We start from the raw sequence: 24,397 nt of genomic DNA on the forward strand, positions 1-24,397 counted from the left end.
CACATGGAAATTGTGCAAAGGAAATTAAGAAAATGAGATAGAAGAGTAAATGGAAAGAAGATGATGCGATTCAACAAAAATATCTTGAAAAATGTTATTCCATATTCCAAGGAAACACACTCATTTCATTTATTAGAGTTTTGTGATTCTCAATGACACTGAGTCTTCGATTCTTCAAGTTGGGATGAGCATTTAAGTAGTAGTCTATTTTATAGATAATTATTGTAATTTATGGTTCATCTAGTCACGAATGAATTAACCATAAAACTCCTCTAACCATGGATAAATCAATCATTAGACTCATCCATTATTACTCATATACTCGACATGGTTTACCCATATGACTATATGACTCGTCCACTCGACATTGCTCATCTATGGTTGGCTAAATCAATCATTAGACTGATCCAGCCATGTATCAACAACCGTGATACTCATCCAGCAAAATAGTGCAGTAATAATATAGTACTTTCTAGGATGGAATAGAATTTATTTTCATATAAGAAATATGAAAATATCAAAAAACACTCTTTTAGATTGGGGACGGAGCACTTAGCCATCCTCACTCTATGGAGCTACCTCTTTTTTTCCCTTCCCTTTTTCTACAATAATAATTATAATAACAACAAATGCACTCCCCCATAAATTATTAGTTGGATTTTTAAAGAAGACAGTTCGACAATTATGCATATAATATATCACGACCAAGCCGAGGAACCCTAGTGGGGTCGCATACAATTGAAAGAATTCACTGTAATTATGTTGTTAAATATAGAGAACGATTGATTCACACAAAAATCACCTCACCTACTTTTAGCAAAGAGGGCAACAGCCCAAATAAAATATACAAATGTTTTTTAGTAGCAATAACTATACATCCCTTCAAACTTTCCGGAAAAAATTGCAAATGCTGCCTCAGTTGTCAAACTCAAGCCCGAAGTGTGCAAGTGTAACAAAGCTGTACAGTAGACTATACAGATAGGTATAATTCTTTCTAAAAAAAACTACACGATCAATTCTTCCAATCCTATGAAAACTGATCCTCCTTCCCATTTGAGTCAAATGCTGTAGGTGCAGGTGCTGGTGGTCTTGCTTGAGTAGGTTGAGGTGGCGGAGCTGTCAGGGCATATGTTAGTCTAGACGATGAATTCTCAATTAGACCAGCAACTCCGGCAGCGGCAGATTGAGCACTTGAAGGAAGAAAGAGATCGTGTTTCTGGTCTTTATAAGCACTCCAAACCTGCAAATGGGGCATAATATCCAACGGCATTTTAATCTCAGCAAAGTAAACCAATGTCAGAACAATCGTAAGTTGGCTGCTATAAATCAATATCCTCTATCAATACTAGGAAAGAAGAGAGAGTGACTATTTAAACACGCATAATCCAATGTGATACCAGCATTTGACCATCCATGCCGTGTACTTGCAGGTAATAGTAAACAACTGCAACCGCAGGCATTATGAGTAGTACCTCAACAGCCATTAATAACAGTGGAAATATAATAGTCGAGAAAGTAAATTCACTGATACTCACCTCAGAGGCATTTAATATCTCACGCACTTTGTTACAGTGTGCTCCTTCTGTTGCAAATGCATGCAAAACCTGGACCGCGAAGTCATATCAATTATTTTCCAACTAAAACAAGAAAAGCATAAAATATCCATATATATATACAAAGCCACAGAATTTTCACCCCGCATCAGAAAATTTCTTGAGCAAATAGAACAAAAAGTGAAAAAGGTTTAAATCCCAAGTCTACCTCGTCCGAAAATTTTGCAAGTATTAGTTGATTTGGAAGGTTTCAGTTGGTTTAGTATTTTCTTCTTTTGAGATTCTTAACCCTATTATTACTTACTCTGTCCCACCTCAAGTGATGTTTTAGAACAGCTCTTTTATTTTTTTTCGGTCTCACTTTAAAGAGTGTTTAGAAAATTAAGCAAGCATTACCACTTATCTATTGAGTGCAGGACTTGTATTCCAAAGTAGGTATTACAATTTAAGCAAAAGGCTTGTTTAAACCCTTAAAGCTTTACTCAATAGGCATGTAAACCCTTTAACTAGTTTGAGAGACAAATAGACCCCTTATGTCTCACAATTTCAGTCAAATAAGCTCTATATATTCTAATTTCATGTCAATTAACTCTAATTTGCATGTGACCATCAATTAGTCGTTACATAGAAATGTGGGGCCCTTAAAAATAACATAACATTGTCATAGTTTATTTTTTAACTTTTGTTAAAAGAAAATCTATACCCATTCCCTTTCCTCTCTTTTCATCCTCATTACCATTGGCTCATGCAACAGTTACCACCGCCACACCACCTCCTTATGATGTTCCTATTTTGCTCATGGATTTCTCACAAGGAACCTAAATTTTTTGCATAAAAATTCCATTTATCATCCCTTCTTTTTTCCACTATCATCCTACAGCCAATTTCCTTTCTCTTAACCTCTTGAATTCTATGGATTTGTATCAACTAATTAGGGGAGTGCTAAACCGATCTTTGCCTCCTGTCTCACCATTGATGCTAGTAATAGCCATGGCAATGTTGATGGTTGCTACTCCCATTGCATGACTTCATCTGTGTTGCTGCTCTCGAAATCATTGCATTGTCATTGTCCTTCATGAAACTTGCCACTTGAATTCGTTGGATGTTGTTCGGTTGATTGTGATGGTATGATATTATGGGGAAAAATGGGATATACATTGCTTCTACAGTCAATATCTTTTAGGTTCTTATCGTAATATTTAGATTGTGTAGAACTTTTTTTTCTGTTAAATTATTTATGGATAGCCACAACATGAATTGATGATTTTTCCTATAAGATGCATCCTTTGGAGTTTCTACTACTATTATTATAATTTGCATGGACAGTTTTTTTTTTTTTTTTTTTTGAAATCTATGGGGTTTTTTTGTGTGATTTATGGGGAAAATACAGGTTGTTGGGTGGGTTTGTAATGGTTTGCAAATGGATTTAGACGTTAACCTCTCTTATATGTAATTTTTTTTCCTCAACAATATGGATACTTTTGTTCATAATTTTAAATATTTTAAATATAAAAATAATATTTTACTCATTAGAGATCAACTTTACTAATTTTTTAACTACATTAGTTAACACCGTTAATTTTGAAGTTATTCGACCAAAATCAACAGATGAGGGGTCAGTTTTCTCTAGAAAAAGTTAAAGGGTGGGTTTGACTATTGAATAAAACTTTAAGGGTTTACATAGGTTTTTTGCCAATAGTTTATGTTTATACATTCCTATCTAGGGGAATTTATATATTCCTATTTTATTGGAGACCTTAATTTATGTTATCATGCCTTGAGTCTTCCAATATAAATAGAGAAGCTTATGTATTATGAGAGAATACAAATAAATAAAGATGTAGACCTTTGTGGTTTTATGTCGGTGGATATAAGCTCTCGTAGCCAAACCATGTAAAATCTTCTCGTGTTATTTTCTTCTTTCTCCTTTGGTGTTCTAACTTTAACATTATATATTATTTCCAAAGCATTTCTCTCTTCTTTGTATCACCTTTCCTAATGAATAGAATAAATGTACTACAATGATACTTTAGTCAACTATTGTTTACAATAATGAGGTATTGAGGTTATACAATCATTTTAATCCTTGTGCAAAAACCTTAAAACATTAGATAATCGGTTGGAAGAAATATTTTACAAGTTTCAATGTCACAGAGGCATTATTATGGTGGAGCATATATTGACAATTGAGGACTAACAGAAACTTGAGACTAATTTGAACTTTCTCTTCACTAAGATTGGGTTGTGGTTCTTATCAATGTTGTACTACAGCACTTCTTGATCCATTAAATCTGACCTAGCAAAAATTAGCCTGGGACTTCGATCTGAGATTTTTGGCTTTTTCCTCGTGAATTTCTCAACTTCACAAATTAAACTTTATGAAAATTACATACTTTTTTGTTATAAATTTATGCAAAGTGATATTTATTTTTATAAAGCGACCATTTTATGGAAAAAATGTTTTAACAAAAAAAATTTTAATTTTAAATATATAAATGTATTTACAACTTAATATAATAAAAATTAAATTAAATTAATAACATTAATACTAATTAAAATAATGTTTTTTTATTATTTATAAAAAAAATGTTATGGTCCTTGTAATTTAGTGTTAAATTTTTATATTTCTTGAAAATCTCATTATTTCTATTAATATAATTTTCATAAAATAATTACTTTAAAATATATATATCATTTTTTTATAAATTTATAAATAGAAGTACAAATATTATAGATTTTAAATTAAAAAATCACATTTATATATTCTTTTGAATTATTAGCATTTTTCTGTATCATATATTTTTTGGACTGACTACAAACAATAGATTCAATTTACCAAAAAGAAAATGATGTAGAATAAAAAACTTCAATAAATTTTACTTAGCTTTAGTAACAAAGTATTATTACTTCGTTTTAAACATGGAGACCATAAAAGTCACTATTATTTGAACATCAATATTAGACAAAGATTGAGTAACAAAAGATAAAAATTTACTGCTGATATGCATCACAAGAATAAAGAATTCGAAATTGGTGATTATGTCATGATTCTTGTTTTCCCTGAAAGATATCCTAAAAATTCATTAAGGAAATTGAATACTAAAGCCACTAGCCCCTCCTCCATTTTGTAAAACATGGATTTAATACATCTTTAATTTGCCTAATTAAATGAATACCAGTTTTGTATTTATCGTAAAAGATTTTATCACCTTATCAAGACACCTTTGAGCATCCCATGTTGCCTTCTAGTGTTTTTGCAGGTCAACATGAGCCAAAGTCTTTCCTAACATAAAGATGCCATTGAAGTTGTGTTAGACGATGAGTTTACTACTTTCTCTTAAGGTGGCTGTTCAGATTCTGGCACTACCAGGATTACTGGAGAAATTTCAAACTTTGGATCGAGAACTCTATTTGGATTTTTATTTGCCATTCAACACTTCGTTGTCAATGATGCAAGACCTTCTGCTAGTCTACCTATTTTAGGAAGAAATTTAGGTAGTACTTCATTTAAAAAGTTTGAGTTGGTTTACTATTCTTAATTAATATCGGTTTAGCATTTTCTTGTTTTGGGATTCGTAATCCTAGAATCCTAGTAATAGTAGGACTAGTGACCTGCCACAGATATATCATCTAAATATTATGGTAGAGCATATTATCATTGATAGTGACAATTGAGAATTAATTAAAAAATTGAATTTTTTTTTATCTTCCCTTTGATTGTTCTCTGTTGCTCTACATCATTAAGTGTGTCATGCCATCCAAAAAAATTTCAAACAAAATAAAGACCTAAAATTTAATGAAAATGATCGTGGAGTGCTGTTGACTTAAATAAAGCAGAACAGTGACAAAGCCCGTCTAGCATAGGAAAAAGAAAATGTCAATAGAAAAAATGATTGCAAAAATTCTGACCTCAATTGCAAGCACTCTGCCAATAGATGCTTCAGATTCATTCCACTTCATCTGAGAGCAAAGTCCATTCCTTCCACCGGCTCTCCAATCAAGAATGCCAAGAAGTACTTCAACAAGGCCCACCCTGTATTATTCAAATGAATTTGCTTCAATATTAGAAATAAAAATTTTGAAAATCTATAACCTTGGCCATGCATTCTGCAAAATTTAACATTTACAAAAATTAAGCACTCAGAACTTATTCACAAGATCACAATTTCTAGGGACCAAAGCTCACAAGATCTGCTTTTTTTAGAAAATGCAAACACAAAGTTTTACCCACATGGAAAAAATAAATTTCAAGCATTTTCAGCAAAACTTCCCCAAATTTAAGAAGTTATAAGTGTTCTATGTTAGACATGTTGACTAATTAATATATAGGGCCTGTCAGGATTTATTTATTCTTGAATATGTTTGCCCTCTGCCCTTTGAACTCTCCAGCATGCCATTTAGAACCATGTTTCATACTCACAAGCATATAGAAGAATTCTAATTTCATAAAATGAAAGCAAAAAACAAAATCCTTTTTTCCCAGCCACATCGTGGATCTAAATTACAATCGAGGATAATAGATAGACTGAAACATAACAGTAACGGCCTATAGCTATGCAGATTGTTTTAAAAAATTGCAAATTTCTTGACATTAATATATATTTAAAGATATAATTTAAACGAAGATATATAACTAAATAATAAGCATAAACACATCAAATAAAGGCATTAAACTAGTCATGCTTAGATATTATTACATTAATCAATTTAAACTAAAATAACCAGGATACTGAATGGGCATATGGAGTGTAGCTCATTTTAGTATGATCCTGAAAGTGTTAGCAAAATACAGAAGCAGAAAGCATAGATTAATTATTCTTACTCACTTCAACTAAACCTTCATTATTTGATGATATGAGCTCAAGAATGAAGATTTACGGCGATGGAGAATTTGAGAGAAACAAATGGAGAATTGCAGAAAATGGAGAAGGAAAAAAAGAAAAGAAAAGAAAAGAAAGAAAAATGAAAATAGAAAAAAAATGTTTTTCTACCTCTCTGCATATAAATAAAAAGAACCCCTATCTGCCCATGTGGGTAATGGTCATTACACATTGCAATTTTTCCAGCCATTATTTAAAGGAGAAATCAGTAATGGGTACCTAAAAACCTATTAAAAACCATCCATATTTAAAACCATGACATACAAAATTAGAAAACTCTTCTATGCACAATTGTAGAAGGAAATGTGTTTCAATTAAACTTGCATCGGCAAAGTGCAGATCAAAAGCCCATCAAAGCCAATTAGTGGTATGCATTCTGACGAGAAAAATAGCTCTAAAAGGAGAGCTGCGGTGGGAGGGGGGGAGGTGGAGGAAGGGGAAAAAATTTTACTTAAGTCCTTGGGCAACTAGTGCATCCCGTGCACGATTTCCAGCAACTACAACACGTTTTAGCGTCTCGAGAGCTAATATACTTCCACCTTGCCATCCTATAGCTTTCATTAAAAGTGGAACAACCTGAAAACAAAACATTAGTGGAAATAAGCCATGTGATGCATATTAACCAACCAAAATTAAGTGATGACAGAGACTCTCTCTCTCTCTCTCACACACACACACACAACCAAACACAACACTAATGGGAAGAGCAACCAAGACAAGTTTCAATCCTGATCGATCCATAGGACAGTAAAAACTAATTAAGTAATAAACTAAACATAAAGGATAACCTGGCATCAATTATGGGCACTAGACTAAGAAAAATCAATTCTATACCAAATAGCATTCAAACAACTCTGAGATATGCATAGACAACCAACAGCCCCCTCTCCTGAGAGATGGAACTTGATCATTTTCCAAAGCTAACAATAATAGTATGTCCATCAGAAAATGAATTCCAGGATATAAAAGCATTCCAAAAAACACACCTGAGGTGATCCAGCACTAGTTGCTGCCATGGCTTCAGCACATATTGTACTTGCAGCAAGCTGATGTAGCACACGTAAACAACTAAGTCTCACACGTTCCTGTGGAGTTTGTGCAGGTGGCACAGATCCATCATCAGCTTCATATGTTTTTTCGGCATAGTTGCCATTTTTCACTTCCTCTGATGACATTGCTTCTCGCCTTGCCTCATATGCTACAGCAGCTACCAGTTTGGGCACGTAACCAAGATACCCAACATGATCTGCAAGTGCAGGGTGCACCCGCAATAATGAAACCAAAGCAGCAGAAAGAAGTAAGGGAAGCTCAGGATCAATAGCTTGTGCATCATAATGTGTGGCAGCAATGGATGACAAATATTGATCCAGTAGCCCTTCCAAGAATCTCTTTGGATTTCTAAGAGGAAATTTAGGATCCTTTAGGAACAGCCTGACATAGATTCCACCAACCTACAAAAACATGAAGATTTGAGTCCCTGAAAACTAGCATATTAGAACATTTTAGTCTAGAAGAAGCATGTAAAGGTCACCTGTGGCTCATCCCGCATTTCCTGTTGTCCAGAAGCCTGCTCAGGAACATCCCAATCAACAACACGGCCTTTCATCTGTTCACGGTACAAGTCTGATGCCATAGTAGCAATTTGAGCAGACAAAGATGCTGCCATGGCAGGAGTCCACACAAGCTCTGGTGTCTCTGTTGTCTGTTCCAGTGCAGATACAACAGCCTCTCCGGGCCCATCCCTAATAATTGATACAAGACCATCAGGGAGAAACCTTGCCAGTGTAATAGCAACTCTGGGTCCATGCATTGGCTGACCAACAAGCTTCCCCAGTAATGAGGCAGCTGCCGCTCTCTGTTGTAAGGGAATATCTTCTGCACATTATCAATTATATAATTGATGAGATTCTCTCTTGAAATAACCAAGCAAAAAGAATAAAGTAAAGATCATTACTTTGCAGAGGCAACAGAAGCTCCAGAATATACACCACTCCCCCATGCTTGGCAGCGGCCCAAGCAAGTTCTGGAGTGCTTGCCAAAGCATAAAGAACATGAAGGACCCCTTCACGGCAATTTGGACTAGAATAAAGCAATTGCAATAAAAGGAGGAGACTAGATCCATCTGCAACCATAGCCTCCAAGCAAGGAGCATATGTGGTCAAGAGAGAAAGAACACCAAGGCAAAGTTGAGGAATGTTGCTTTCTGATGCAATGGGTACTGAGAAACATTCAAAGAGAGGTAGTAGCTTCTCTTTAGAAGAAAATATGGATGCCAAATTCGGATTACTTGTCAATAAGTTCTGTAAATTAAAGAAGTGTCAGATACATACAATCATAACAATTCAATAAGCACAAGGGAGTAAACATACCATAAGCGCAGTCAATCCCAGTTTAAGGTTTTTGACCAGTTTCAACTCTTCGTTATCAGTTGATTTTCCATCTGAGACTGCTGATGAGTCATCGGGTGCTTGTCCATTTATAGATTCATCAGTAATATTATTTTGGATCTCTGATGTCTCAAGTGACGAGCTGCTGGAACTAGGTTTACTTTGAGCATCAGAAGCAAAAGGAAATTTGTTGCGAACTAGAAATGATATGAAATCAATTAGAGCAACACAAAAAGCTTCAGGTTCACTAATCTCAAACTCGGGCTGATCATTATAGACCCTCAAGTAGACATTGCCAACAACAAGTTCTGTTGATAATGCCTCATATGCAAAGATTTGTGAATCTTTCAAGTCATATGAACCATCAGGCCCCACATTAGCACGTTGCTTATCGACGAACTTCAGTAGTTCTGCTCGAGTTGAAGAGTTCCAGATAATCTAAAGTCACAAGCATTGAATAAATCAAATAATTTTCATGAAAGTTGAATCAAAATGTTCACTCTCGCATCTGTAATAAAATTGCCAAGGCGATGCAATTGATTTAATTTAAAGACTCTGTTGTTGTTACTAATATTACGTAAAAGAAGAATATCTAACATACAAAATCAAATACTCATACTCCACGTATTCAAAATACATCTTTTCTTCACTAGTAAATAATCAGCAAGTCAGTCCTGAATGAGTAGTAACTTTACAAATATTTAAAGTATCAACTCAGCCAAGGCCCTTAGCTAAAACTCCAAAGTATTAGAACCATAGAACTCTAAAGTATGAGAACATATAACTATTACATAAAGTCAAAAACTGCATTCTCCAAAAAAGCAATGAAATTTTGATCTAATAATCTAACTTAGAAGCACATTAATGAACAGAGTACAAAATTTCATAAGCATAAGCATGTATATTGCTAAACCATTGGCAGCATTACCTCTGGAGACTCCAAATTAGTGTTTAATTTGGATAGCAATTCTTTTGGTAATTGTTCTTTCAACATACTTGCAAGTTTAGGAGTTAGCAAAGCTCTAAGTGCATCAGCAGCAGCTGCATTATAAGGTGTTGAACTCCCATCAATGCACAAACCACTCAGTCTGGACAAGGCCTGAGATGCTCGAATAGCATGCATATTTTTAGCAATTTGAACACTAGAACCAACACCATGTGACTCTGTCTTATCAGATTCTTCAGCGGTCGAGTCATACTGAAGCAACAATGGCAAAAGGTACCTGAAAAAAAAATTTAGATGTAATGAAAAATCGGAGTTAAAAGAATTTAAATGAGCAGTGTACCATATGACACTGAACCACATTTTAAATGTGTACCATAAACTAGAATCAAAGTTATACCAGCATGGTTATAATCCACTTGCCCAATGAAACTGTATGATTTATCCATGCATTAATATTTTAACAAAACAATAGGGGCCAACAGGTCCAATTTGCAGATACATGAAAAGAAATTTAGCAACTAGAGAAATAAAGCTACTATGGAATGCAGTTATGAGCTCAAAACATGTTTGCTGTATGTTGATAAACTCATATAAAACTGGATAGGGCGGGAAAGAAACAGGAGTAATCATGAATGAATCTTGCACTCCTATTAACAAAAGGCAAGCTAAGAATTAAACGTATTCACAAACAAAAAGTTCGCATTATAAAACATTTAGAAGCCTGATTTGACTCTGTGTCCAGCAAAAAGAATAACAATTGATATTGCATTGGAAAATATGGAAAATACCAGTTAAAATAGAAAGATCACAAGCAAATAAAGGCGCTGAAAAAGATCTTTTCCAGTCTGATTAATGAAAGGGATCATGTAACTATTTCAAGGTAAGCACACAGTGACAACATAGATTTGAACTATAAGTTCAAAAACATATATATAGGGTAACTGGGTAAAAAGAGAAGAAAAATAAGAAGTAGATTACTTACCAAAGCACACCTGCCTTCAGTAAGGCATCCTGCAATCCAGAGGACACAGAAACATGTGCAATTGTCTGGAGGGCAGCATCAACAGCATCAGGTACAAGCTCAAGTTCAGTGCAGTGTACAATGTCATCAACTAATCCAGATAATTCAAGCATCTCAGCCCTAGCACTCTCAAACTGACTCAAAACAGAAAAGGTTCGCATCACATTTGTGACTATAATAGCTGATGGGTCACTTGGAGAAGTAGTTGGCTGAACTACACACATGCAACGAGAAAGGAGAGTTGCAAGGAGTTGTATCCCTCCATCCCTTACAAGCTCTTCACCATTCAGTGAAGAAGATGCACACCTAAATATCAGCAATATAAACAAAAAAAGACGGTCAAATTTCACTTAAGTTCACTAGAAAAAACAAATGAAAGAAGAAAATTAGCAGGAAGAGCACGTACGTCAGCCAAGTAAGCTCTGATGCTGCAACAAGCAAAGGTGCTCTATCAGAAGATAGAAAATCATTGTCAGCATTGTCCACAGTAACTGCATTAAGCAACATGGGATAGCCAGCATATTTAAAAGGCTCCAGCACATCCCCATATCTTCGGTATAAGATGCACTGTCCTTTCAATAAAAGCAGTAACCTCCAAGGCTGAGGACCTTTCAAGCCTTGCATGGAAGCCTGCAAACATAACAAGTACGAATTAACATACCAAAGCAGTAAGCTGAAACACATGATTTAACAAGTAACCAGTGCCACGAGATAACACTCAACCCCAACGTAGCTATTTGCAATCTAGATATCGTGATCTGGATTACTAATCATAACTATAAGGAAGCATTAGAATTACTGCATGTACATTGAGCATTAACCATATGGACCACTACTGGAAGAGAACACTCAACCACAAGCTAATTGCAATCTGGATTACTTGATCCAGTACTCCAGATTAATGATCATTAACTATCTCAATAGCCAAAAATAGTGTATGTGGATCATTAACTACATAGACATCAGAATAAGCATCATAACCAGTAAATAACTATAAAGAGAGATCAATAAATCCCAATAGCACAAATTTTAGGTGATTGCAATATTATTACACTGGCATTTTATACGATACTTGATATCATTGAAGAAATTAACATTTTCTTTTATTATTGAAAATAATTATCATAAGCCAATGGTCAAAAAAATTGGGGCGGCTGATGTGATGGTCGACATGGTGATAATATTACTACTTTATATATAGTTGCTAACATGGTGTAAAGTCTAATAAATAAATTAAAAACTAAAAAAAATAAAAAAAAATTAAAAAAGAAAACTAAAAAGCTTTTTTCTTATTTTTTTAGTAGCTGAATTTTAAAGGTTAGTTTCAATTACAAATAATTTGATCTAAATTAGTTAAAATTAAAATTAATATTTAGACTAACTGACTGAAAAAAGCTTAACGATTACGTCATTTTGCATTTTAGTCCAAATATTTAAATTTTGAATGAATTGGCCCAAAGTTTACATTTGAGAGTAATTTTGGCCAATTTTCAAAAATAAAAATGTAAGAGCTTAGGTGGCATGCCACATGTAATGTTTTATTAGTTTATAAACTAATTCTACATATGAAAATAATATTAGCACATATTTAACTATAGTTAACTGATATATTTAATTCTAAAATCAATAGTAATCTAACTGCTAAATATGTAGTCCACAACTTCAATAGTAAATGAATTTTATTTTGCAAAATAATCATGAAAATTTTATAATAAACATATCTTCTGTTAGTATCTTGTATATGTTGTTATTTTGGATTAAATGACATGCCCAATATAAAATATTCATAATTATGACTACAAAAAAAAAAAAAATCACTATTAGATGTGGATTACATATTTAATAATTGGGTTGCTTATCTTTAATTCTAATTTGAAAATTGGCCAAAATTATATCCAAATGCAAATGTTAGACCAATTCATCAAAGTTTAAGTGTTTGGATTAAAATGCAAAATGACACAATCGTTAGACTTTTTTAAGCCAATTGGCCTAGCATTTATTTCACTTAGTACAATAGAAAATGAAATTTCCCCTTCTCATGTTTTTTTTAAATAAAATGCATTTATGAATTTATTTGTGAAAATAGAAAAAAATATTGTTTCATAAAAATTAGAATTATAAAAATGACAACAATAACATATGTATCATTTTATTGTGATAGTGGGTGAAAGGAATTAGGAAATATAATGGATAATGGATGGAAAAAGAGAGGGAGGGAGGGAGGGAGAGAGAGAAAGGCAGGTGAAAGAAATGGGGAAAAAAGGGAAGGATAGTCGGTAGAATGCACGAGTGCACGTGTTAGAGAGAGATAGAGGTCTTTTGTCTCTTTTCCTCCCCTTCCATGTACCATGCACCCACTATCCCATCTCTCTCCCCTTCCTCCATCCATCCAACTCTACTCTCGCCATCCACTGATATCCAATAATATATATATATATATTCACCCATATGTTCATTATTAACTATACATTTGTGCTAAAATTAGGATTATTGTTATTCTTGATATTTTACATAATTTTAAATTTTTTACAAATAAAGAATTTCATTTGTTTCTAAAAGTAATTTCATAAATATTTTAAAAATTATACAAGGGAATATGGGAAAAAATTCTTATTATACTAAGTAAAATAAGTACAATTTTTAATTATAGAATATTTAAGCTTCTGGCTTAAAAAAATAATGAAAACAAAATATTAAATTTGACCAAGTTATGTCAAAATTAGTAGTTTGGTTGTAATTGAAACAAACCTTTAATATTCGCTATAAATGACAACTTGAAAAGTTTGGCTTTTTTAATGATTAGACTTTACACCACATCAACAACTATATATAAAATATTAATATTATCACCATGTCAACAGACAATCATCATCTCCAATTCTCAATTTTGATCACTAGCTATAAAAAAAATATAAACTCCTAAAATTAAGCTAAGGCAAAAAGAAAATAATTGGCTAAAATTGACATAAGATGCAAAATATTATACTTTTTGGGACAACTACGCCTATTATTAAAATATATTTCAATCATATTACAATACAATTAATTTTAAATTAAATAAATAAATAATTTATATACAAATACTTTATTAGAAAAACTAATAAAATTAACTTTTATATCCATTAAAATAAATATAAATGATTTATTTAATTTAGTAAATATTTGGTGGGATTTCAAAATTAAATGAGGTTATATAGTAAAAAACTACTTGTCAAACTAACTTATGTCAGTGTTATGAAGGCAAGAAGGCGAGAGAGGCAATACTAAGACGACAAGGTCCCCTATCGCCTAATTGAGGCGATGCCTTTTTAAAAAAGGCGACAAAGCCAAAATTTTGTTATATATTTTAAATATACATATATATACATATAAACACTTCAATAGACACTCATATTTAAAGGAAAAAGTACATGTTCAAATGAAATATCTATATTATTTGCAGCAACAGAAGAAGAGAGAAAATTTTTTAAAAAAATTGGGAAAAGAGAAAGAGGATTTACTGTTGTGCCAGGTCCAGCAAAGAGAGAAGAGCAAAAAGAGAAGAGAGGATGAGAAAGAGAAGGAAATAAGGTGAAGAGGAGAGAAAAATTGAAAAAAAATAAAAAAGAAAACATGCAGCTATGCAGGTACAGTAGGAGAGAAGAGAGGAGAAAGAAGAAGAAGAAGGAGAAGAAGAAGAAGAAGAAGAAGAGAGAAAGGAGGAGAGACATACCTGATTGATGGTATTAGGAGCAAGAAAGAGTAAGAAATTTGGACTTTAATCGCTGTAGAAGTGTTATCTCTTGTTTGAAAGAGATGGAGAGAGACTAGGATATCCCTTTAGTTGTTTAAAAGCATTTTTTTTTTTAAAAAAAAAAAGGGGCCTTACTCAGTGAGACATTGCCTCTGGCACCTCTCGCCTTGCGCCTAAGGCATCGCCTTTGTGCAGGCGCCTCGCCTCGCCTCGCCTCTCACCCTTTTTCGCCTTTAACAATTCTTATGAGTGTCACAACTTGTAAGCACCAAGAAAAGCTACCCTTTCCCAACTGTCCTTTTCCTTTTTTTTTTTTTTGGGGGGGGGGGGGTTGGGGGGGGGAGGATGGGGGCACTTATAAGCAGTTTATAAGCTTTAAAAAAATTTTAAAACAAACAAGTCAATTTAAAATTATAGCTTATAAGCGGCTTTGAATTGTTTATGAACTAAGCCAAACATCCTCTAAGAGATTTAGAGAAACCTAACCACAAGATACAATATTTCAAGGCAAGGACATTGTAGATTCCAATTTTTATTCCTCATAACAAGGCACTCAAGCTCAAATAACCTTGGGTAAAATATGAAACATGCATTTCATGCCCTGAAATTTGAATGTTCCACAACAAAGAATATGTGCTTCCAAGATAGATAACAAATAAATAAATAAATAAATATATATTTATATATATATTCCCAGCATGAATTTCCCAAGTATAAGCAACCTAAATATCTTTGCCCATGGTAGAACACACATCAAGAATGATTCACTTTATAGCAAGCATATGCTTGCCTGCATTCTCTCATATACATGCGCTTACATATCTTACAAATACTATTTGATTGTGTATTTTGTGTTTGTACAAACTAAACATTTATAAAAGGAGATGATGAAAGAGGAAAAATGTGAAAAATGATGGATGGAAAAAAAATGAAATGAACTCGATATTGTGAATGAAAGCAAACCTTCAGTCACTACTCACTAAAGCTTGAAGATGGAAGTGATTATTTCATCCACATAACCTTCACATAATAGACAGTGACAAAAGTGACACATTAATGATCATGAATTTCTATGAAGAAGACACAATTTTATGCATCATTTTAGATTCCTATTTCTGAGCAATTTGTGTTCAAATACCTGAAGGCATTCATAGGCTTTCTGTACAGCAAGAAACTTCTCCCTTCCTTCAGGGTTCTTGTCAGGATGGTATTTCATTGCAAGTTTCCTGTATTGTCGCTTGAGCTTTTCTTCATCAATGCTTCCAATTTGCTTCAATATGCCAGTCACCTCAGAAGTCCCAAAAGAATGCTTTTTAGCGTCTTCACTTGAGACATCTTCCAATGATACTTCCAATATTCTGCAAGCTTCTTCTTCCGAAAGATCCATAGGTCTCCGTGTTAACTCTTCGCGCCACATTACTAATAATGACTGCAGAAACTCAACATGTTCAACAATTGGCCAATTTGGGAAGCGAATCTCATCACACAAGTTCCGAAGATAATATCGATGACACCACATTTCATCTCTAAGCTCTGGGTACGTCACTGGTGGCATGGGAGCATAGTCATATAAAGAATGACAGTGCTGTGACAATTTCTGGGGAAAATCTCCCAGATGCTGCAAAACCTGGTAGAAGAAAGGGAGTGCATGATATCAGGAATACAGTATACAACTATACATGCCAGTTCATATCCTTTCCATAAATAAAATGACCCAAAAGCAATGTATAACACACTGCACATGCCTCATTTGAATCAACTACCTGACGAATCAGATTTTCTGCTCGCATTTTGTGTGTCCATATAATCTCTGGAGTATCAGAATCTGAAACCATTGCAGCAGCAAATGCAGCTGGACCACTACGCTCCAGTACATACAGCAAAGATTCTGGAAGAAGCCCACCCAACACACTGCGCTTTGCAAGGGGCAATGATGAGGAAACAGCAGCTTCTTCACCACCATGGAATGCTTGATGGACATGAGTCACAGCAAAGAGTTGTGCAATGGAAAGTAGATTGGATCCAGGGTATGCTAGCGCAAAATAGAAGGCTCCTGTGCTGTAAAGGCGTATCATAGCCTTGGGATTTCTGGTAACAACAGCCTTCAGCAATGCTGCAGCAGCCTCCACAATTGCTGGTTCCCCAGAAAGCATTGCCTATGAAACAAGCAGACAATAGATGAGGCAGCAGCTTTGCTAATTAACGGTCAAAATTAAAAGGAAATCAGCTTCTTAAAAGGAAAATGATTCATTACAGGAACTAGTACTCACTTAACCAGATATTAAGAAAATTAAAAGGTTGCAGCACATGACAAATGAAAGCATCAAAAAAGCATCATATGCATACAGATGAATGTTTGAATAGATGATAAAGCTGCAACCAGGACTGAATTAGCAATTTAGCATTTAGAGGGAAAATCTCAGGGCATCACCTGTGCAATATGTGGAAGACAACGAGGACTTGAAAGGATACGCTTTACCCTTGGTGTTGGGGTAACTATCTCTCCAGCATCATCTAAGTCAGAATGTGCAGCTACCATGCTATGTAATATGGACAATGCTGCATCTCCTACCTACATACGTTATCAACCAATTAACAGATATCATGAAAAACAAGCATAAACAGTAAAGACATAACTTAACGGAATGTGACAAAAGAAGCACATGAAATGGGTAGATTTGTTACTACCCGCAAAATATTTATTCTAAAATATATAACCTACAAACTCCCAACAACAATATTCAAATATATAAAACAAAAGAATCAGATAATTGAGGTTTAAAAATATATGTTTAAGTTTTTCCAAATCACAGTTGAACAAACCACAACCAAACTATTTATAGTGGCAAGTACATTAGAGAATCACTGAATCACATAAAGTTGTTACTCAGGCTAGAGACAACAGCTCAAACACCAGTAAACCACAATGAAGATCAGCATCAAGACCATGCCTGAGTGATACCTACCTGAAATGATGTGAGCACTGGAACACGCACAGCTAACGCCCAACGAAGTTCGCGAATATCACGCAATCTCTTCCACTCCACCATTCCAGATGCCCAGCACTTTGTTGTCCAGTCAATTTCTTTTTTTGACCAAAACCTTCTGATGGCATCCTTCTCAACAGGTCCAACTTGTTCACCATCCTTGTTTGTAAACATCCATTCTTTAAGTGGCTCCATGAAAGCAGTAGCAGCTAATAAATTAGATTGTAAAGGGATAGCAGTTCTTTCTGAAGCTTCATGAACCACTGTCAGCAAATCAACAGCTAATACACAACCTCCAACTAAAACACAAGCCTCTACATTAGACAAAACCTTCATTAAAACCTGCAAGTAAAGCCACCACAAATTAAAATAGATGAATGGTTACAGGTTAAAGCAAAGACACAAAATATTATGGATCACATAAAAAAGACAAACATGCCAATAATAAAATACACCTTCAAGAGAAGGAGAAGACGGTGCCTCAAAGCTCTATCATCTGTCCTATCTAGAAGTACTGTAATATGTGCAGCACCCTCAAAAGGACCTATTGTAATGTAATGTTGTTCATAGACAATGGCCATTGCTCTTGCACAAAGCTCCCTTACTGAAGAGCCTCCCCCTCCCCCAAAACCATCTAATCTTCCCATATCACACCAATCATCAGATGCACCCAGTTCATCAGGAACAGCACCATCAACTGTAAGCCCAGTGTCAGCATCACACAAAAACCGATGATATAGTGCCCTAAAGAAAGCTACTGGATCACGCAGCGGAAAATCCTGTGCCCTGCCACTGCTAGTACTATCAAGAAGCAAACGCAGATAGTATTGACCTACACAAACTTCTTTGGACAAGCTATGATAATTCACAGAGAACTCTGAATAGTTCCAAGATATTTGTGGCACACTATCTTGCCCAGTGATCATCTCAACTGAAGCTCCTTCTGGAACAATATCTTCAGTACGTTCCTTCTCAACATCTAGTTTATGAACCTCAGCCTGCAAGGCCTCCCTCAATTCTTGCCTTGTTCGCTCATTCCAGATTAGATCTGCCCGATTGTGATCAAGGCTAAATGCTCGCCAAAATTCATGCCAATTACAGAGTAGCCGACCAGAACCCACAGGTGTGTTCTCCACCACAACCTGTGCAGGAGCTGGAAGGTCACTGTTCTGGAAACCAGCCACATGAGAATCAAAGTCAACTGAATTAGAAACATTTGGTTCTGTTGTCACATGCACATCGGTTGAAGGTTTATCAGCCGAAGCAGGTGAATGATCATTTTGCAAAACCCCTGAAGAGGGAGTATCACTGGTCAAATTTTCAACTGTTTGAAGAGTAGAAAATTGTCCAGAAATTGGATCTACAGCAGTTTTTTGATAGTTATCTGATCCTTTAAGACCACCTGCATTTGCCTGTATCACTGAATCTCCAACTTCATAATTAACAGGATCTTGAGATGTTATTCCTCTCCCAGCACGACCTCTCCTCTGCTGAAGTAACCGTCGCTGTCTCCTACTGATCAATGATCCTTCTCGATTTACCTCTTCAAGTTGAAGTCCATCAGAACGAGTGTGCAAATAAGCAACAAGCCCAGGAGGCAGAACCCTAGACAATAGATCTAAAGCTGGTTGATATGAATCAGCCCAAAGAGCAACAAGTTGTCGACTAACCTCACGACGCTCACCAGCAGGAAGGTAAAAAGCATGCAATAAATGTCTCAGCAAAGCACCATCACGCAAAGCAGCATCACGCATGGACTCTGCTGCAATCGCATCTTCTTCTGCAATTGTGCGCATGATCACCGCAACTGTTTCCCTCACACTTTCAGCAGGATGTGCAAACAATGCAAATAAACGACGCCGCAAACCAGCTACTTGTCGTAACAATTCAACAAAAACTGTGTACTGAGTAGTTTCACCATGTGGATCACATATCATAGCCTCAAGAACTTCAACAATAGTCATTGACAATAAAGGTGATACAGACATGGGTTTCAATCTGTTGGCAAGGATAATAACATAACCATTATGAGAAAACAAAACAGACTTTGTGTGCATTATTGTGGCATGACGCTCTCCTTTAGAATCTGTTAATAAACTAGGATCTGTTGGACCACCACCAATAAGAGTCGCAATAAGTCCTGCAGCTTCAGCTGCTACACCCTCAGAACCATTTCTAAGTAAACCCATAATTCTTCCAACAGCTGCAGGAAAAGACATCACATGTGAAGCTGCACTTCTAGAAGCCAATAATCTACGCAAACATGCAATGAAACCCATCACTGTTGCAGCTGCTTTAGGAGAAGGAGGTGGCAAGGGAGGAGACTCTGGAGGAAGATTTGGTGTAGCTGGAAGCATTGTAATCAAGGCCATCAAAGTTACCTCAGGCACTTCTATATTAGGAGGAACTCCACTATATGGAATACAAGCATTGAACTCCCTTATTCTACGCCACAGTTTTGCTCTCGAACCAGGAATTGAACCACCTTCAGCAATAGCATCTTTAGCAGCTGCAGCTAAGTGTTTCAAATGCATGGATGCACTTTCCATGTCAGCAATTGGGCGCTTTGGTCCTACTAATAAATGCACTCTCCCACAAGATGGATCAATACGATGACCAGGCATAGTCAACCTAGGTAGTATAGGTACTGGGCTCTGACACTGCATAAGTAGACCCCAGTAATCAACAACACATTAAACTGCCATAACAAATATTTGCAACAAATGATAAACTGATAGCGTAAGGCACAAATTGGCCCTCAAAACTTAACCCAATAGTCATATAGGCCCCTGATTCTCAATTACAGTCAATTGAACCCTTCAAATTTGGAATTATTTGGTAAAATAAATTAAATTATGAACAGCCCACTTTACCACAATTCAATATCAAGGGCCTCCTAAACTATCAGATTAAAATTAATAGAACAATTAAGGCCTTTGGCCTAAACTAATAGGGTTATCAAGCAATGCTAAAGCAATTATGATAACTTGCAACATCATGTTTCCATCAACTTTAACAGCTACAAAACCTATCAATAACCTATAGGCACAGATATACCTACTTCTGTTTGCAACACATCCCGAACTGCAGCAAGTAAACTATCACGAGACGTGCTTGCATAAACCTGTATCCATAAATATTTGAAACTTTCAACCATAGTAAAAACAAATTTCTTTAAAAAAAAAAAGAAAAAGAAAATCAGTGCTCACATGGATAGGACAACCATCATTGTACTCAATAGCAAACATTTGGGGCTCCTCCGCAAATCGAACAAGTGAGCTTACTGCAGATAAAGGACGAACAATAACAGCCTGCAGACATCTAATGAAGATTCTAAGCATTTGATATATAATGCAATAGGCATCATTATCGTATACATTAAATACATATGAAATAAAGCTTTATCATTTTCAAGTCACAAAGCACATAAGATTGACGTCTTGGACAAGGCAATCATATTGTATCAACTATTCTAGCATCTATATCAGTTGTAATTTTTCATCAACTTACTTCATAGTTTTCTGGTCGCCTTTCAACGAGTGAAACCTTTGTTAGAATGAGTTGACGAGAGACAGCATCGCCGTGCTCTCCAAGTCCACCTTTTGGCCCAATTCCCAGACTCAATCCAGGAACATTTAAAGTTCCATGAGCAGCAGAACGTAACCTTGTTACAGACCAACCCCCACAAGGGGTTTCTTCTGCACCAACTGCTTCCTTTGCTGAATTTTAAAAGATAATTACATAATTAATTAAATCTAAACAGTAAAAGAAAATATGAAAAATCAGAGGCTAGAAGAGTAATGAAGTGCTCATAAATAGCTACCCCTCTGCTTGATATATTCCATTATAGTCAGGGTTTGCGAACTGTCCACGGAGAGTGAAACCCCAGCCATTGATAGTGCAGTTTTAGTCTGCGAAAGCACATTAATAGTGTCAATGCAAACTATGTTCTATAGCAGCAAAACACTCAAATAGGCAAATGAATACAATGTAGGAATTACTTATAAGATGTGGGAAACAAGGAGCATAAGAGCAACCTTATACAAACAATTGAGATGGTTCCAATAAGTATAATAATAACCTGCAAAATACCCCAATCGTGTACGAGATAACCACCCATTTCCGAAACACCAACTGGTCTGGATCTCGGTCTAGCATGATTTGGACATGGCATCATTAGGATGATTCAGATAAGGTGTCATTAAATGATTTGGACATGGCCTCATCAGGATGATTTCGCTAAGGAGTCACTCAATTAGTTGGACAATGACACTTAATAATATCCAGAAGAAGCTGAATCCTACTAGGCATCTACTAACCTTATCCTACTATATCTGGGAATCTTACATCCCACTTTATCAACATTTCCCCTCCATAAAACTTTTAAACAGTTACAGTCCTACACAAACTGGGAGTCTTACAACAGCCCTATATAAAGCAGCCTACCAGGTATATACCTCACTCAGTTCAACCTTTAATAGTTAACTCAAAGACTTACTGACTTAGGCATCAGAGGTTGTCTACAAAGTACAACCATTACCTGTGTCATGTCATGTTGCAAATTTGCAGGTCCATACCCCCTTGAGAATTGAGGCAGCATCAACATATAGACATTAAATTAAAGGCTTATGATTAAAGCTGCAATTCTTACCAAGTTTGAGATAATTGCCTTGTTGGTTGTCCCTGAAGCAGCTTGGAAAGCTTTAGACTTTCTTCCATATAAAGAGCAAAGAACAAAACCTCCACAATCACTTGCTATCTTTCCATAACCATCGGAAAGGAGAATGATAGCAGGGGAATTCATGTCTCTAAAATCTAAGCACCAGCGTAGATCCCCAGTTTTTAATTCAACCAGTTCAACCCCCACATAAGTAACTTTGAATTTCTGCACAACAGTAAAAAGCATTACAAAATCAGTATTTTGAAAAAGTCCGTGCTATACGGCTATACCATATATTATGACAACTACTCCTAGATAGAAGAAAAAGTGATAAAACCACTCCTTATATGCAGGAGACTTTTCAACAGGATTTTTTTTGTCATCCTCTTTGAAAACTGATTTTATTTAATTAGGTATCATAATTGCTGCAATTGGAAAGCAAGGAAAGACTTGGAATGACATGGGGCAAGATGTTGAAAGAAAAAATAGAGTGATAGAGAGAACTTGCATCCCTTGATCTTTCTAAAGTAATAACACTAAGTCTAAAACTGAGTAAAGTGGAAGAAAATAATGCATCTAGCTGACACTAGCCAACTGGGAACTAAGACTTGAATAAGTTGAAAATAAGGCTTAGGTGAGTATAAATATTGCACACAGAAAGCCCTTCATAGAATTCTCGCAGATCATGAGTAATTAGAGACCTTTAGGTGAGTACAAATATTGCAACTATATAAGGAATGAAGAAACATGTCCAATTAGTGAGCCATCACTCTTCGAAAGGATGAACTAATAAGATTAAAAGATTAACAAAGAAGATGAGTGCCACCCATAGAAATCTTCAATTTAGATGAACCATAACTTCTCATAATTTCTTTTAGGGTCCATTTGGAATAAGAATTTCGCAAGAATCCAATTCAATTGATTTCTTTTTTAACAATTCTGTTGTTTGGAAGGAAAGAGTTCAATTCTTTTTTAAATTAAAAAATTTTCAGCAAGAATTCATTTAAATTCTTTTATTTGCAAAACGAATTATACCAAAAGAAGGCCTATAGAAAAGAGAAATGCAGGAATAGAACACATTGCGAAAATCAAACACAGCAAGACTACAAACTGCAAGTGAAATGAAAAAGTCACTTACAAAAGGCACCCACTCGCCATTCCTTCTCCTAAGATGCAGCACTGGGAACTCCGCCACAGGACTTAGCCTATTCCAGCGTATTCTATGCAACTCTGTAAGAATACTAGCTCTATACCTGGACGAAAACTTAATCGCCTTGAATTTACCTTTCCCATCAGTCCTAACACTCAAATTGAACTCGTTCGAATTCTCATCGCGACCAATAATAGGAGAAGCCCCGTCGAAATCACTCCCTACATCATAGGAGTTGGTGACAGAGAGAGTGTTAGGGTCCAGAGTAATAATAGAAACATTGGAAATACACAGAATCCGCTTGTATCGGCCCCGCCATGAGTGTTTAACGACAAGGTATCGGGCGAGGTACTCAGGCTCTTCCTGGAGGGGAGGAGCAGAATTGGCAGGAGAAGAAGAAGAGGAGGAGAGATTATTAGAGGGTTCCATTGGAGGGCGGGAGTGATCGGGCGCGTGTCGGGTGAGAGATTGCTGGTGATGTTGTTCTAGGTAGTGAAGGGTGTGGGTGCGAGGAACATTGTTGGAGCGGATAAAGAACCGAAGTCCCACGCCGGGTTGGGGGTGAGACCGCGACTGATTCGCACCCAGTTTTCGGCCTTAATTAGCGATCACTCGGATTAGATCGATCGCAGCAGTAGCTAAGCCTAATCGCATTGACATGAAGAAATTAATAATTTTAAGAAAAGACTATTGAGGATCTCAATTTGAAGGACTGGATAAGTATCGAAATGAAGGGTTTTTGTCATATAATATTTTACTTTTTTTTTTCCTTTCAGACAGCTAGAAGAAAAGGAAGATGAAAAAGAAGAGAAAGTTGGTGCTGTGCTGTTGTTTCAGCGACCTCACTGTCGAGTTAATTTTTTTGCGGGAGGACGAAGAGAAGTTTCCGTCACCTGTCGGTGAGTTTTAATCCGGTCTTTGTGTGGTGAGCTGGCGCGTATGGGATAACTGTATAGTTTACAAGTGATGCTTAAATTCTGTTAAAAAAATCATTAATCCTTAAGAACTTCTTTACTAAAACTTTTCAATAATCCGCGGAAACTTTTCTCCAAATTTAAACTCACTGCTCTTAAAAACACT

The 24,397-nt window shown here is 35.6% G+C and overlaps 1 protein-coding gene across 4 annotated transcripts; it reads right to left on the reverse strand.

Annotated features, from left to right (window-relative positions):
- Positions 1-786: 786 nt before the first annotated feature.
- LOC110611353 (dnaJ homolog subfamily C GRV2) lies at positions 787-24,174 on the reverse strand. 4 transcript variants are annotated; one of them, XM_043954881.1, is made up of 22 exons: positions 23,306-24,174; positions 22,159-22,392; positions 21,331-21,418; positions 21,018-21,226; positions 20,717-20,818; positions 20,569-20,631; positions 17,963-20,167; positions 17,487-17,849; positions 16,952-17,092; positions 16,284-16,676; positions 15,659-16,147; positions 11,194-11,417; positions 10,749-11,093; positions 9,749-10,043; positions 8,803-9,258; positions 8,388-8,733; positions 7,965-8,308; positions 7,420-7,884; positions 6,885-7,009; positions 5,463-5,586; positions 1,536-1,604; positions 787-1,240 (listed from the first exon to the last, which is right to left on the reverse strand). In XM_043954881.1, the coding sequence occupies exons 1-22, from the start codon at positions 23,744-23,746 to the stop codon at positions 1,028-1,030; spliced, it is 7,734 nt and encodes a 2,577-aa protein (XP_043810816.1). In that variant the 5' UTR covers positions 23,747-24,174; the 3' UTR covers positions 787-1,027. The 4 variants fall into 4 exon arrangements, with proteins under 4 accessions (XP_043810816.1, XP_043810817.1, XP_043810818.1 ...); XM_043954882.1 differs by lacking the exons at positions 21,331-21,418; positions 22,159-22,392; positions 23,306-24,174 and having other exon boundaries at positions 20,717-20,828; positions 21,018-21,159; XM_043954883.1 differs by lacking the exons at positions 21,331-21,418; positions 22,159-22,392; positions 23,306-24,174 and having other exon boundaries at positions 20,717-20,790; positions 21,018-21,151.
- Between the last annotated feature and the right edge of the window lie 223 nt (positions 24,175-24,397).

This window comes from Manihot esculenta, chromosome 3 (genome assembly GCF_001659605.2).
Source record: "Manihot esculenta cultivar AM560-2 chromosome 3, M.esculenta_v8, whole genome shotgun sequence".
NCBI classification, from domain to species: Eukaryota; Viridiplantae; Streptophyta; class Magnoliopsida; order Malpighiales; family Euphorbiaceae; genus Manihot; species Manihot esculenta.

Coding starts and splice junctions, on each gene's coding strand:
- LOC110611353 (XM_043954881.1), bottom strand. CDS start 23,746: ATGGAACCCTCTAATAATCTCTCCTCCTCTTCTTCTTCTCCTGCCAAT. Junction 21,419..22,158: donor AGGCAATTATCTCAAACTTG/GTAAGAATTGCA, acceptor GTGCTTTCGCAG/ACTAAAACTGCACTATCAAT. Junction 20,632..20,716: donor ATGATGGTTGTCCTATCCAT/GTGAGCACTGAT, acceptor TTATGGATACAG/GTTTATGCAAGCACGTCTCG.